We start from the raw sequence: 15,356 nt of genomic DNA, 5'->3' as shown, positions 1-15,356 counted from the left end.
AAAATACGTTATTATGATGACATTACAATACTTAGTCTAAGTTATTATTGCGTTGAATTGATTCCTATTAACCTAAAGCAAGCAGGTTTATCAAGTTTTTCTTTAATACTATACAGAACGGGTGTACCCAGCTTCTGGCCCAGGAAGAGGGGGGGGGTTACATTTTTTTATTTTCTCATACACACTACACGAAGACACCTACACGAAGTATAAGTATGTAGTGTGTAGGGGAAACATATATTTAATTTCGGGGGCAATTAAATATATGTTTCCCCTACATACTACATACTTATACTTCGTGTAGGTGTCTTCGTGTAGTGTGTATGAGAAAATAAACCCCCCCCCCCCCCCAAGTACACCCATGATACAGAACAAAATCATCGCTAGAGCTCTAGCTAATACAGAGATTGCCAATGGCAATTGATGATATTGTGGTCTTGTACTCTTAACTTAAATTTAATCAGAGGGTTAGTTAGAACCAACCTCAAAGTTTGGGTTTACTTACTATAATTAATTATTTTGTTTTTGTTTATTATCTATTAAATTCAACGAAGCACTAACGTAGGATATTGGCAGCGGAATCGCGTAATAAATATTCCAATAGCGTTATTTTGTTACGTTAATTAGGTATAGATTATTTTATTATTATCCCTCCTCCCGATGATAGAGAACACCGTCTTCTTCATTGTTTTATTTTATTTGAATTGCAAAAATATTCAAAAGTTAATTTTTAAACCATGACAACATGTGCATGTTCATCTAATTATTCTTATCATCGCTACGTCATATCAACGTCCACTGCTGGACATAAGCCTCTCCAAAATAATGCCACAACGACAGTCCTCAATTAAAGAATTGCCATAGTTTAAAAATACGCTTCTTCATAAAAATAGCATTTTTATTTATTGATATGTCTATTTGTGAATAGTTTTTGGAAAAATAACTCTAATAGCTTTGCATCTTTTTAGGGTTACCTAGTTCTACAAGAAAAGCTTATAGTTTCGCCAAGTCCGTCCGTCCGCAGCGTAGCTTAGAGACTGTTACTGCTAGAAAACTGTAATTTTGCATGAGTATTAACCACGCCGACAAACTGGTAAAACCACATTTTGATAAGATTTTTTTTAGGGAATCGCCTCTTAATTTTTTTTTCTCGTCTTAACCCATACTTAGGGATGTTGGAAAGATCTTTCAAAAACATTGCTAAGACCATTCTTTCAAATGAAAGAAAAAAAGGGATCCGTTTACAATCGTAAACATAAGCTTTAAAGTGCTAGTTTTTATTAGAGGCAAGTGTCCCCCCGTTACAAGCTCAATCATTTGCTAGATAAATCTGAAAAAAAAAAACATGATGGTGGTATTCATAATGAATAAAAAAAGGAAAACTATCACAGCCTAGTGGGCTTTACAAGTTAACTAGTAATAGTCGCATATTATTTTATTACGGAACCCTATACTGCGCGTGGCTCGACACGCACTAGGCCGGTTTAAAAAAAATATAAGTGACTTCACAAGCTAATAATCGGGATCAAAGTTTTTTTTAATTATTACGTATTTTGCAATATTTGATAATTTGCTGAATGTATACTTAGTTTTTTTTTTATACTAAAATTATTCATATTTTTGCATTGCATACTTCTAGCTCACAACATTAGGCAAGAATTGTTTAGTCACCGCCTACTGAGCGCGCAACTTAAAACTAAACTATCCATCTTTAATTCTCTCACACACTAAACAAAATAGTAAAAGCACACTAACTAAGAAATTGGCAATCACGTGTTTAATGAGCAGTTGTACTTTATGAACTAAAACCAATTTTACCTGGTACACATAAGACAGCAACGTCTGCGCGACATATACTTGTTTTTTTAGCATTATTGCAATGTCAGAATAGTAAAACTAAAGTCACAGTAATGTTTGAAATAATTAAAGATGGATTTTACATGTGATCTGAGATTCAACATAGATTATATTAAATGTTACATTCACCTGCTCTTCTTAAAAAAGTATAGTTGCCAGGATAACCTTATAATAAAGTACATACTTGTACACCTACAGTCAGCTGCAAAAGTGGATGAGCAGATGTGAAGCTCAAAATTACGGAATAAAAAAACAAGTGGAAATGGTATGTCAATGAGACACGCTGATCATAAATAGGTCTGATTGAACATAGTTACGCTAATTTCCTTGTTAATTAGATTTGAGATAGATGAAATCTGATCTGGGGTGATGACATTTTTTTTTATAAACAGCTGTCAATTACCTTTCCGCTATTCCACGCTAGGTGGCAGCATATTATACTCTATTTTCATTGATTTATGTTACCGTTTCAGCAGTTATTACTTTTTTCGAATCGAAATTACGACCAATAATCGCCAATATTTCAAATTGAAAGAAAGAAAGAAAATACATTTATTTAACGCCATAAAACAAACATAGAACAGATAAAGACATAGGTACATTACGCTAAATAGGTCCCCACTCAGCATGATTTTCAGTGAGGACCTTACGCATTACAGCATTATGAGCGTTTACAGCGACACTGGTTTCGCTGCAAATCGGGACTTTAGCTATTTCCTTTTGATTTTTCTATTCCGTGTCCAAAATGATCCACACGCCCTTTTAACTAAAGCCTCCACGATTGCTGCTAACTGCGACTGGCAGCTGCTCTTCGTCCAACTCCATACCAAAAGCCAGCTACAATTTTCCAATAATTGCTAGACTAATAATCCCTAGACTTACTCGTACTTAAGCACATAAGCTTTAACATCCTCCTTCATAGATCTTATCACATTTTATGCCTAAATTCCCTAGATCCTCCACATATGAGGTGTAGTATAAAAGTTTCTGCTAAGTAAGCTTATGTGCCGAATTTGCGTAAATATTTTTCTTTCTTTCCTTCCATCGCATCGGCACCGACGCACGCCCGCCAACAAGACCTAATAACTAGCTAACCCTTCCACTTTCACCAAGCAACTTTAAACTGTCGTGTGACATGCATCTCCTTAGCTCATAGGCTTCCCATCAGTATCACAAGATTGTATATGTATTTATGTGTGTATATAGCTCCATTTGTAAGTTCTTCCTACCTCAGCTGGTATTCAGTATCTGGCCTCAGGTGACTGCGGTTGCCTCGAGGCGACGCCCGCGAGCCGCTCGCAAACCGCTTCCAGTTGCGCGTCTAACATCAGGGATGCTATTTGGTCATCCGTCAGCATCTCCACACTAAAGTGGTAAAAGGGAAACATGAGTAAAATGCTTAAAGAAAAAATTTAAAACCGGAGTATCGTTTTTAATGATAGATTTTTAACGATGAATAACTAAAATCGCATTGTATATGTCAGCCTTCAGTTTGGTCTTAAAATATATACACAAAAAACAAAAATGATGATTGTCGACCGAAGTCAAAACAATGCTCCATATATAACTGAGATTGCAAATTGTGAAGTTGTATAGTCATAAATTTATTTGGGATTGCTCATCACAAATACTGGAGGTTCCGAAGACGAAATTAATATAACAATAATAAATAACAAGATTGGTAAAAGTAGTACCACTAGTGTGGTAAAAGGGAAACATAAGTAAATGCGTAAAGAAAATCGTTAATACCGGAGTCCTTTATTAAACGACCCATGTTCGACCATCTCAAGGGAATCAAAATGGACAGAGTACTTTTTGTTGATCTAAAACTATGACATTTGCACAGGGAAAAATCTGAAAGCCCATTTGTAATATTTGTCTCTCCGTCTGTCAGTAAGCATCTAAAACGAGCCCACACTGCCTACATTTTGCTTAGGAGAGTCTGCTAACACTGGATATTCATAGATATCTACATGTACGAAACTCGTTTTTTTAATTACCTGTACAAGCTGTCGGTATCGGAGTGTCGGTCGTCGGAGAGCTGCGAGCTGTCGGAGCCGTGCGAGCGGCGCGCGCGCGGCGGCGAGCGGCGCGGCGTGCGCGGCGCCGACGACGACCCGCGCTCGCCGAACAGCGACAAGCCTGCCCACATACAATGCCGACTTCACCATTAGGGCACACGGGGCCCGCGCCCAGGGCCACCCAGCTCAGGGGCCCCCCGAAAGGCCGGTACATTCACATAAAAAAAAAAAGTTGTAATGTAGATTTTGCTCGAAAGAAAACCTGTAAGCCAGTATCTTAATCATATTTATACATGTATATTTGAATTGTAGCATATTAGCAGCAGAAAAAATGTATCATTCACTTTCTTTAATTTCCAAATGGAGCCCAAGTTCTTGTGTGCCCCAGGACCCCCGCATAGCCTAAGACGACCTTGCATAAATTATAACTAAAACATGCTGTTATAACCTAACCAACCTAGAAACGTTGAAAAATTTATGATTTTGTCATTTAAAAGTTCAGTATCTCAAAAATTGTTGACCCAGTTTTAATGAAACATCCGCATGAAGAATCGCCGCAAGGAAACGCACTTTCACATTAAAAAACCGGCATCGAAATCGGTCCCTCCGTATGAGAGCCTACGATGTCCCAAACATACAGACAGAGAAATATTCCTCCTAAAATTCCTACTCCCATAAAAGTAGAATGGCAACCGTCGCTGAACTTGTAACATACACATCCACCGACCTGCTAATAGTCCCCTGGTAACCCCGAGATTGACCTTGAAACATCTCCTTGACCTTTTCCCCGGTGTCGTGGAACAGAGCGTCCAGCGACTGGCGCCGGCCCTTCTCTAGTTCCGCGCGTAGAGCCGCGCTGCGGTCCACCGACCTGCTAATAGTCCCCTGGTAACCCCGTGACTGACCTTGAAACATCTCCTTGACCTTTTCCCCGGTGTCGTGGAACAGAGCGTCCAGCGACTGGCGCCGGCCCTTCTCTAGTTCCGCGCGTAGAGCCGCGCTGCGGTCCACCGACCTGCTAATAGTCCCCTGGTAACCCGTGACTGACCTTGAAACATCTCCTTGACCTTTTCCCCGGTGTCGTGGAACAGAGCGTCCAGCGACTGGCGCCGGCTCTTCTCTAGTTCCGCGCGTAGAGCCGCGCTGCGTCCACCGACCTGCTAATAGTCCCCTGGTAACCCCGTGACTGACCTTGAAACATCTCCTTGACCTTTTCCCCGGTGTCGTGGAACAGAGCGTCCAGCGACTGGCGCCGGCCCTTCTCTAGTTCCGCGCGTAGAGCCGCGCTGCGGTCCACCGATCTGCTAATAGTCCCCTGGTAACCCCGTGACTGACCTTGAAACATCTCCTTGACCTTTTCCCGGTGTCGTGGAACAGAGCGTCCAGCGACTAGCGCCGGCCCTTCTCTAGTTCCGCGCGTAGAGCCGCGCTGCGGTCCACCGACCTGCTAATAGTCCCCTGGTAACCTCGTGACTGACCTTGAAACATCTCCTTGACCTTTTCCCCGGTGTCGTGGAACAGAGCGTCCAGCGACTAGCGCCGGCCCTTCTCTAGTTCCGCGCGTAGAGCCGCGCTGCGGTCCACCGACCTGCTAATAGTCCCCTGGTAACCTCGTGACTGACCTTGAAACATCTCCTTGACCTTTTCCCCGGTGTCGTGGAACAGAGCGTCCAGCGACTAGCGCCGGCCCTTCTCTAGTTCCGCGCGTAGAGCCGCGCTGCGGTCCACCGACCTGCTAATAGTCCCCTGGTAACCCCGTGACTGACCTTGAAACATCTCCTTGACCTTTTCCCCGGTGTCGTGGAACAGAGCGTCCAGCGACTGGCGCCGGCCCTTCTCTAGTTCCGCGCGCAGAGCCGCGCTGCGGTCCACCGACCTGCTGATAGTCAATACGCTAACGTCAACCAGCTATATCAGCGATTCTAGATATTACAAAAAAAAACACCACCATCATCAACTTAGTACGGTTTACTCGCAACTTAGACTAATTAGATTATTTTAGTACACTAGCCTATAATGAATGCAAACTTTTAATACGCTAGTGCCACCAACCGTATGATGCGTCGCGGCGAGGCGGCCGACACCTTGGAGTCGAGCGCGCCCGGCGGCGACGGCGCCTCCGGTGACGAGCGCGGCCGCAGCGAACACTTCTCGAAGCTTACCTGGAACACATCATAGTAAGCATAAGAACACAGCATATTGCAAGCTTGGGAGGAATCACATGACGCTATAGGTGTATTCTGCGACCTTTCGAAAGCTTTTGATTGTGTGGATCATGATACTTTAATTTGTAAGTTAAATTTTTATGGCATTCGTGGCCTCGCTTTAGAACTCATTAAATCTTACCTCACACAAAGAAAGCAAAAGGTAGCGATTAACGGAACGGTATCGGAGGGATCTGTGGTCGAAATGGGAGTGCCTCAAGGATCCATTCTTGCCCCATTCCTGTATCTTATTTATGTAAATGACCTTACTTATATGGTAAGCCAAAAGTCGGGTATAGTTATGTTTGCTGACGACACGTCTTTACTGTTCAAGGTTAGTAGAAAAGATACCGACTTCATTGAGCCCAATGAAACCCTGTCCGTGATATCCGCATGGTTTGCTGCCAATAATTTGTTACTAAATCCTAAGAAAACTAAATGTATTAAATTCTCGTTGATAAATTCATCTAGCTCGAATTCAGTTTCTAATATAAAGTTAAATGGTCAAACTATTGAATTTGTAAAATCAACAGTATTTTTAGGAATAACGCTCGATTCTAAACTACAGTGGGGACCTCACGTCACAGCAATCACGGGTAGATTGAGCTCTGCTGCTTTTGCAGTTTGGAAAATACGGCAGCTACCCGATGTGGCGACGGCACGGTTGGTGTATTTTGCTTACTTTAACAGCATTATTTCGTACGGCCTTATTTTATGGGGATCTGCTGCAGACATTGAGTCAATTTTTATCTTACAAAAGAGAGCAATTAGAGCAATTTATAATTTGAAGACGCGTGAATCTTTAAGATCTTTTTTTAAGGAAACAGATATCCTAACCCTGCCGTCGCTTTATGTTTTTGAAATAATCATGTATGTTAGGAAGAACATATGTGATTTTCCCACTAACGTCGATAAGCCAAAGGCTACTAGAAACACAGGGAAGCTTAAAGTTCCATCTTACAGACTGGCTAAAACCAAAAAGTCTTTTCTGGGAAATTGCATACGTTTTTATAATAAAATTCCAAAAAATATTATAAATGAAACGGATACAAAATTCAGATCTATTGTCAAGAAGACATTAATATCAAAGGCGTATTATAAAGTTAATGATTATATCATGGACAGGGATATTTGGAAATAATTCCGATCCGCATTAGCGATCCCTTCAAATAGCGAACCTACTGTGTTAAAAATAAAGTTGTGTTAAATACTTGTGATGTATACATGTAATTTAATAATAATTGTAAATCTGTTTGAAAAAAATACCTCGTTGGGTTTCTTGCCGGATTCTTCTCTGCAGAGGTTTTTCCGAACCGGTGGTGGTTTTTTTTGACATTCATAAGTGCTTGTTGTAGCCTAAATTGAATAAAGATATTTTGACTTTGACTTTGACTTTGAGTAAGCCACATGATGATTTTGTCATTTCAAAATTCAATATCGCAAAAATGGTAACAATGATATTTCTTTAATGAAACATAGCTAAGAACATACCGCAAAAAAACTAGGTTTCACATAAAAAACACATCGAAATCGGTCTATCCGTTTAAACGGCGTCTATTTTAACATACTTTAGGGTTGTCTGGCCGCCGGTTGCACCCCTACAAAGTGTCTGGCGATGAAGGAAGTGATTTTTAAAATCATTCCGAACAAAATATATACAAATTTGAGTTTTATTTTATAGTAGACGAATCTGAGGTGAAATTTTATGTCGTTTGATACGTGATTTTTTTCAAAGCGTTAAAACTATATATAAAAAACTTTCAGCCTTTATACTATAACGAAGGTCTGGCTGCCATGGGATCTTGTTCCATTATACTGTGACGAAATCGGGGAATCGTTTTTTTATAAATGAATGTTATAAGAATGACATCTCGTACACTATAGTTTTTAAATTGACCTAAATAAGAGGATGGGAACATTTTCTTCCGCCCACACTACGCCACTGCTCGTACCTCTTCGGGGCTGGAGTAGTCCAGGTCTATCTCTGTCCAGGTGTCCTCGCGGCGCTCGGGGCGCTCGGGGTGCTCGGCGCGCTCGGGGCGCTCGGCGGCGGCGCGGCGCAGCCACTCGCGCACGGACGCGTCGGCGCTGTGGTCGCAGAGCTCCTCCAGCGCGCCGATGGTGCTCGTGTCGCTGGCTGCGTCGGTCGTCGTCGACGCCCGGTCTATGTCGGAGCCTGCTGGAGTAACAACCTTCGGTTAGTTAGACGCTAGTCGAACTTTTCGGACGCAGGCTGCGATCCCAAAAAATAAAATCCCTACCTATGTACAGTTGAACAAAACTCTTGTAAGATAATGGAACCTTTCAATAATCAATTTCACTATGATTTCCTTGACGAAAATATAGAATTTCCACGTGACATTAGTAGCACAAGGTTCCACCCAGACACGGTACGGCAAAGTACGATTTACAAGGGTATTTTATAATAGGACTATAGGTAGAGATATATAAGAGTGCGATTAAAGTACGATCTGTATTTGTCGACCCGGAATGAACAACAATAATGGACAAGAAATACAAAAATAAAAATTCTAAAAATATTGAAGATTATCGTTCATTCCGGGTCAAAAAATACGGAATATCGTGCTATAATCGTACCCTACAAAACAGAATAACTGACCATTTCTAGCCGACTGTCTCCTAGAGCGGTGCTTGTGTATCTCATCAGAGATCCGTTCGAGGTTCCGCAGCGCGGAGGAGTACTGCTGCTTGGCGTCGGCCACTTGCACCTCGAGGGCCTGGATGCGCGCCTTCTGGCCCTCCAGGGCTGCGTTGATACGGGCCTTCTCCTCGAAGTACGGCCTGCAAGTTTCCCAAACTTTATTATGCCCTTAGACCAGGGGTACCTTTGACTGCGTCCCCACCAAAGATGGGCGGAGAGGAATGTGTTTTTCATTAACCAACTAGCGTTTACCCGCGGCCTCGCACGCGTAAATCATTAGATCTAGTGGGGATTCCCTAAAATTACATCGTGGTTTTCATTGACGGCAAATTGAAACACCCATGCCAAATTTCATGACTCTAAGCCGGTTGTTATTTCGAGATTTTATCCCTATCCCGTGGGAATATCGGGATAAAAAGTATCCTATGTTTTAACCCAGGTTATAAACTAACTTTTTGCCAAATTTCATTCAAACACGTCCAGCCTTTTCAGCGTAAAGAAGTAACAAACATACTCACTCACAAACTTTCACATCTATAATATTAAGTAGGAAAATCAATAAAAACGCTTCATTTACCTATTCTCGCACAGCACGTCTCTAGTGGAAACAGCTGAGCGGAAGGCGAGGTAAACTAAGCATTTCTATTGGCTCATGAAAAACAAATTCCCCACAACACATCCTCGCACATCTCTGGTAGAAACACAGCCTTAACGTTGCGCCGCGACTTGGGGCTCTTGACAACTCAGAAGCTGGTGGAAATCGAGTTGTTACGGCGCCACGCCACTGCTACTGTAGCCGGGTGAATATTCGAGCGTTGACCGGTCGGTTAAACTTCATTACCATCCCACGCTTATTAGGTAGCAGAACGAAAAGACAAGTCACAAGAAGTTTGATCGCGCTGGATTTAGCATCGGGTAATGTCTTTATTTTCATAAAAATGTAACTCTGAGCATCATCTCTTTTAGTACTACTCGCTGAAACGGTAATGAGAAATGAAAAAAAAAAAAACGCTGAATATTTACCCACGCTGATTCATCAAGTTAGAGGGATGGGGAAACTGCGACCCGCGGGCCATCTCCGGCCCGCGAAGGCTTGAAATCCGGCCCGCGACCATCAAACAAAAATCAAGAGAAGATTTCGTATTATTAGAAATATCATTCTCATTGGCAATGGCCAGCTTGCGTGCAACAATCACGCATTGTTTCGCGAACGCGGGCGGGATGAGCGAAAATCGAAAATATTGCACAATAAATTAGTGTTTCAGAAAATAGATATCATTATTTTTATTATTTCAGTAAATAATATAGCCAAAAATGCAACAACTTAGCCCGCCATATATTTCGTTAGTATACAGGGTGTCCCAGAAGTACCAAGTCACAGTGACACCAGAGGTAGGCCAGCTCAAGAGGAACCTAACCAACCTAACATGACCCCAGTAAAAGTTGCACGGTTTTCGAGTTATTACCGAAATAAAGATTTTTGGGATACTCCCTTTTGTCTCGACATTTTTAGTACCAGCATCGACTTGGAAAGCTCTTAATAACAGTTTTTTATGTGTATCGAATCGTGAATAGTTACTTCAGAAGTGCAGTGTGTTACTTTGTCAGTAATTACCGTAAAATGCTGTATATTGGCACGCGAAGGAAAAAGTTTCCCCATCCCTGAGTTAGACATTGCGTCGTGACGAAATACTAAGTCACAAAAGTGCGCCGTGAACTGAAAAAGTTTGGGAAGCCCCGTCTTAGACAATAAGGCCTCTGGTATAATAGAGGTTAGTTTAAGTTAAGATTGACATGCAAAAGAATAAAAAATGAAGTACCGTGGGTGCGACGGCGGCTCCGCAGGCGCGGCGTGCGGCCACTACACAAGCAGAAATAGCTATTTACAAGATCGTGCGTAGAACTAGAGAGCACGGACCTGTATTGAAGCGGATGCTACAGCTTGTCAATTTTTGAGCGTCATAGGCGCATTTCATTTGAAAATAACTGAATTCCGTCAGTCATTCTCACAATGGGATATTTTGAGACCAAACAATTGACTTACTTTTTACGATCTGTCCAAATTCGATTCACCACAGATTCTGTGTATGTATCATTTATTTGACAACTCATCCGATTAACAAATCATTTGAAAAATAATGTACTGTTCAGGGCTAAATAATGTTTTTTAACACAATTGTGACCTGGAATTACTGAATAATTTATTACCGTTTGGAAAAATGCGAGACTGACTTGGTTTGGGTTCATGGTAAAATCAACTTTCACAAATCAAAGCTTGACTTCTTATGACACGTAAGATACGTCTACTACCGACATTGCCGTCATCCACTTAAACACAGGTCGATGGCAGAAAGTATAAGTAACTTGCTCTAATGGGGGCTATCGCGTGTGAATTCGCCACTAGAGGCGCTAGTGTAGCGTGAGGTCTCCGAAATGTCAAATCTCATAGTTTTTGGGTGAGCTACGCGGGTTTATTTATAATTAGAATAAATTTGTGAATATTTTGCAATATCTGAAATTAATTATAGCAAATATGCGTTCCGGGGCAATGAATGTCTGTGTTTTGAGACAGTTTTGTCTTTCGGAAACCTTTGTCCTCCCTTTTTTCCGAACAAAACGGGGACTATGCAACACTGTGGCATGCTCGATATTTTTATGGTACGGTTTTAAGGTGTATTAAATATGATTTTAATCTAAACTTTGTTTTCACGCCCGTAATAACAGACTTTGAAAGCCATACTTAAAAACCTCACGCTACAGTGCGCCATCTAGTGAGACAAAAAACGATAGCCCTCATTTCGTCCCACGCGATTGAAAAATCGGGCATTAAACGCTACTAAACAATATGACAAGTTTATGTGGTATTAATAATGTTAATGTGAGTAAGGTTGAACACGGAGCTTATGGTTTGGTTAAAGCCATCAGTTTCGGGTTTAAATCCTGTTCGAGCAAAAAAAAGCTTTTTAACTCCCGACGCAAAAAAGAGGGGTGTTATAAGTTTGACTGCTATGTGTGTCTGTATGTCTGTGTGTCTGTCTGTCTGTGGCACCGTAGCTCTTAATACGGGTGGACCGATTTGAATGCGGTTTTTTTATTTGAAAGCAGGTTTTCTAGCGATAATTCTTAGACATGTGTTATCAAAATCGGTTCAGCCGTTTTTGAGATATTCAATTTTGAAGTGACAAAGTCGGGGGTTTTGCAACTTCTTCTTTTCTTCTTTCTTGGTTAGGTTATTATATTTGTTTACATTTTTTACATTACAAATCAATAGTTTAATTATACTGTATTAAGATTAAGAATAAATAGAAGTTTGATCTTATATCAATCGTCACAGCTACTTGTCATGAAAATAAATTTGAATACTTATTAGTTCAAATCAATGATGAGCTCATCCATAACTTAAGTGATTGTGTTAAGAATAGTGTGAAAGCATTGTGGGTGCGGCGGTCAGTGTAGGCTACTTAGCTACTCGATCACTAAGGCAAAAAACTGATAATGAAAAAAACAAGCTCAATGCTATTCCTTGTAGGTCAGAAGGCCAAAAAAAAGTGTTTTAAAAATGACACTGTTGTATGATTAGTTTTTGGTTTGAATGACAAGGAGTAGCTTAATGAAAAATGTTAAAAGGTAATTAAATTACTATGTAAAGAAATAGTGTAATCAAATAGGCGTTCCAAAAACATGCTTTCTCGTCTACGGTAATTGTGTCTAAGATAAGAAAGTGGGCCATTCAAAAATTACGCTATTAATTTGGGGGAAGGGGACTAGGAATTTCGAAATTCAAAATTCGGGTCGTGCCGTCCCACTAACGTTTAAAGCATTAAATACGAGAGTGACGGAGACGAACATTGATTTTAGAATATATTGGAGCGACATAATTCGCCGATGGCTCCAAAGATGGTGTTTCAATGTTTACTTCACTGGTTGATCACAGGAAAGGAGTTCTAAACTCTACAAAAAGCATAGAACTTTGATACTGCTATGTAGCAAGCTATAATGAGCACAGACCAGAGATCGTATTGCCTGACGCGCTGACGTTCGCATTTGCATTCATCATCTTGAGCTCTACTCCGATATTCGAAAATCGAAGTTCGTATCGTACCGTCACTCTCACTCTCGTAAAATAGTTTAAGCGTCAGAAGGATGGAACGACACAAACTTCGATTTTCGTATTTCGTAGTAGCCCCGCCTTTTCTACACTCGTTTTACGCCGTGTGGTAGAAAGAAGTGGTGAAAACGTTGGGATCATTTTACGTTACACAACAAGGTCTACCTAACACACTCGGAAGCACAATGGTTTTCATCAACTCTTTCTGTCACACGGTTTTCTGTCAGAAAGAGAAGGTGAATACGAGGCGGCTGCGTGTTGGACGATACGGTCTCAGGTCAGGTTACCTGGACTTGGCGATGTGTCGCTTGAGCGAGCTCTGTAACTGGTGGACGAGCGCCGCGGCGGCGCGGTGCGCGGCCGCCTTGCTGCGCTGCGTTACCGTCGCTGACGCGCGCTCGCACTCCGCCTGCACGCAACAGAACATATCTTAATTGTAAAACAAAGTCGGGTTTGTTTCGTTTCAAACACTTATAACTCGAGAATGGCTGGATCGATTTTCATGGTTTTAGATTTGTAGTATTTGTCTCCGTCCCGAATAGCAGAATAACTGTTAAAAACATTGGAAAAATGTCGAAAAATAAAAATAAAAGAAAAAACATTTTCCCATACAAAATGATCATGGGTTTTCTGTCCGTAGGTTCCTGACCTGATTGAAACTTACATACAAAATTACATCTAAATCGGTCTCGGCAGACCGACGGACGGAAAACCCATGAACATTTTGTATGGGTTTTTTTTTCGTCAATTTTCCAATGGACGGGTTTGGATGAAATTTGATATTTTGTCACAGAGGCTTTGGATCACAGCTTTGGCCCGCTTGGTACCTGGTTGACGCGGTGCGTGGCATGATTGAGCATCTCCTGCCAGGCGGGGTCGAGCGTGACGCCGCCGTCCGAGCCTGCGGCGAGCCGCGCCAGCCCCTGCTCCGCGAGGAACACCATCTCGCGCGCCGCCGCGTGCGCGCTATTGGCTTTGTCGTACGTGATAGTCGCTGCTTGGAGCTCTTGCGATGTCTGTTGGGTGTTGAGCAATTGTTTTAATAACAACTACAGTTGGACTAAAGTAAAGAAGTCCCAACACTTAAAAATTTTCATTTAAAGTGGTGTTATTATGGTCACTATGTTCCCGCCAGCCAAGCACGACGTCTAACATTCATTTGTTTCAATCATTCGCTCGGTCATCTCACTCGATACGCGGCGCTCACGCCGATCAATCAGTCAGTCACCTCATAAACGCCGCGTAATAGCCAGTCCAAATAGTTGCCTTCTCTTTCTCATAGTCGTGTGTTACTACCCCCAGAGATACGCCGATAATACACTACACTATTTCAAATGTATCATATTGTCACTGATCCAATACAACAATGACTTATTTACAAAATCACAAGTTTACTTACTGCCTCTAGAATTAAGTACTTCAAATCTTACTTACAATATTAGCCCTAAATCTAGCTTCATAGTAAGGTCTGGCTTTATGTACGCTGGTGCCGAGTTTCTTGGTGAGCTGCTGTATTCGGAGGTGACCTTCGGCTAGCAGCCGACGGAACACCAGGCGGGCCTCGTCCAACTCTACTTCCAGACGGTTGATCTCATCAGTTGCTGTGTTTAAGCGTTCCAGCTCAATCTATTAAACAATTGCTTGTTTTGCATTTCAATATATTAAATAATAAAATGATTATGTTAACATATCATTAACAAATTCAGTGAATTCAAATTAAACTGTACATATTATCTTAAGGCTAATTTAATTTATGTATTGTGTTAATTTATGTAAATATTTCAGAATTAATTCGAAATTTTCTGAATAATGCTAACAATGCTTACGCTACAAGACCCGACTGATTATAATTTAAATAAAAAATACTGGCATTATGTTAGGACCGAGAAAAACTAGTCAAAAGAAAACAAAGACTTTTCATACCTATGCTTACATAAAATAATATAAATAACTGCAAATTAGAATAGAGCAATCTCAATTGACGTCTTCCGCAGACGTTCTGGATCTTAACCGTCTTATCCTGACTCCGTAACACTCTGTTACCTTCAATAATATCGATTACCAGTACCTGCACTCTAGGGTCCAGAGTTTCTGAGCATTCTGCCGCGCTATCGTTCATTGTTCTCTCAGACAAAATGCATTTTAGTCAAATTTACATTCAAGATAAACTCCTCTTTAGTTTCAATGTTATAGTTTTGCTATTACCGTACGAAATTTGCCATACTAAACAAATTCTCGTACCGTATCTTGCAGATTCGAGGTGCTGAAAAAGTTTGTCACCCTTTTGTCACTGAGGACAAAACGTCAAGTTGACAATTTTGTTTTCTTTTACCTGATGATTTTGCACACGTTTTTACACTTAGCTTAGACAGCATTGCAATTTTATTTCTACAAAAGCACACGATTGGGCATAAAGAACCAATCTTTCCATCTTTCATGTGAAAGAACCAATCGGGATGAGGAACTTTTAACATTCCTACTATCTGATTGGTTTGTTTTGTATT

The 15,356-nt window shown here is 41.2% G+C and overlaps 1 protein-coding gene across 1 annotated transcript; it reads right to left on the bottom strand.

Annotated features, from left to right (window-relative positions):
* Nucleotides 1–350: 350 nt before the first annotated feature.
* Nucleotides 351–15,288, bottom strand: LOC141441867 (uncharacterized). The gene is made up of 10 exons (XM_074106765.1): nucleotides 14,921–15,288; nucleotides 14,287–14,478; nucleotides 13,680–13,868; nucleotides 13,140–13,261; nucleotides 8,703–8,884; nucleotides 8,035–8,258; nucleotides 5,931–6,040; nucleotides 5,645–5,754; nucleotides 3,858–3,999; nucleotides 351–3,222 (listed from the first exon to the last, which is right to left on the bottom strand). Exons 1-10 carry the CDS (start codon nucleotides 14,969–14,971, stop codon nucleotides 3,099–3,101), a joined length of 1,446 nt encoding a protein of 481 aa, XP_073962866.1. The 5' UTR covers nucleotides 14,972–15,288; the 3' UTR covers nucleotides 351–3,098.
* Between the last annotated feature and the right edge of the window lie 68 nt (nucleotides 15,289–15,356).

The sequence above is a fragment of the Choristoneura fumiferana genome, chromosome 24 (genome assembly GCF_025370935.1).
Source record: "Choristoneura fumiferana chromosome 24, NRCan_CFum_1, whole genome shotgun sequence".
Lineage (NCBI taxonomy): Eukaryota > Metazoa > Arthropoda > Insecta > Lepidoptera > Tortricidae > Choristoneura > Choristoneura fumiferana.
This window is presented reverse-complemented; position numbering and strand designations above follow the sequence as displayed.

Bases quoted from the DNA above. Each gene is read 5' to 3' on its own strand.
- LOC141441867 (XM_074106765.1), bottom strand. From the start codon at position 14,971: ATGAACGATAGCGCGGCAGAATGCTCAGAAACTCTGGACCCTAGAGTG. The intron at 6,041-8,034 runs GTACGAGCAGTG...GATGTGTTCCAG, and splicing joins ACTACTCCAGCCCCGAAGAG to GTAAGCTTCGAGAAGTGTTC. The intron at 3,223-3,857 runs GTAATTAAAAAA...TTACCACTTTAG, and splicing joins GATACCGACAGCTTGTACAG to TGTGGAGATGCTGACGGATG.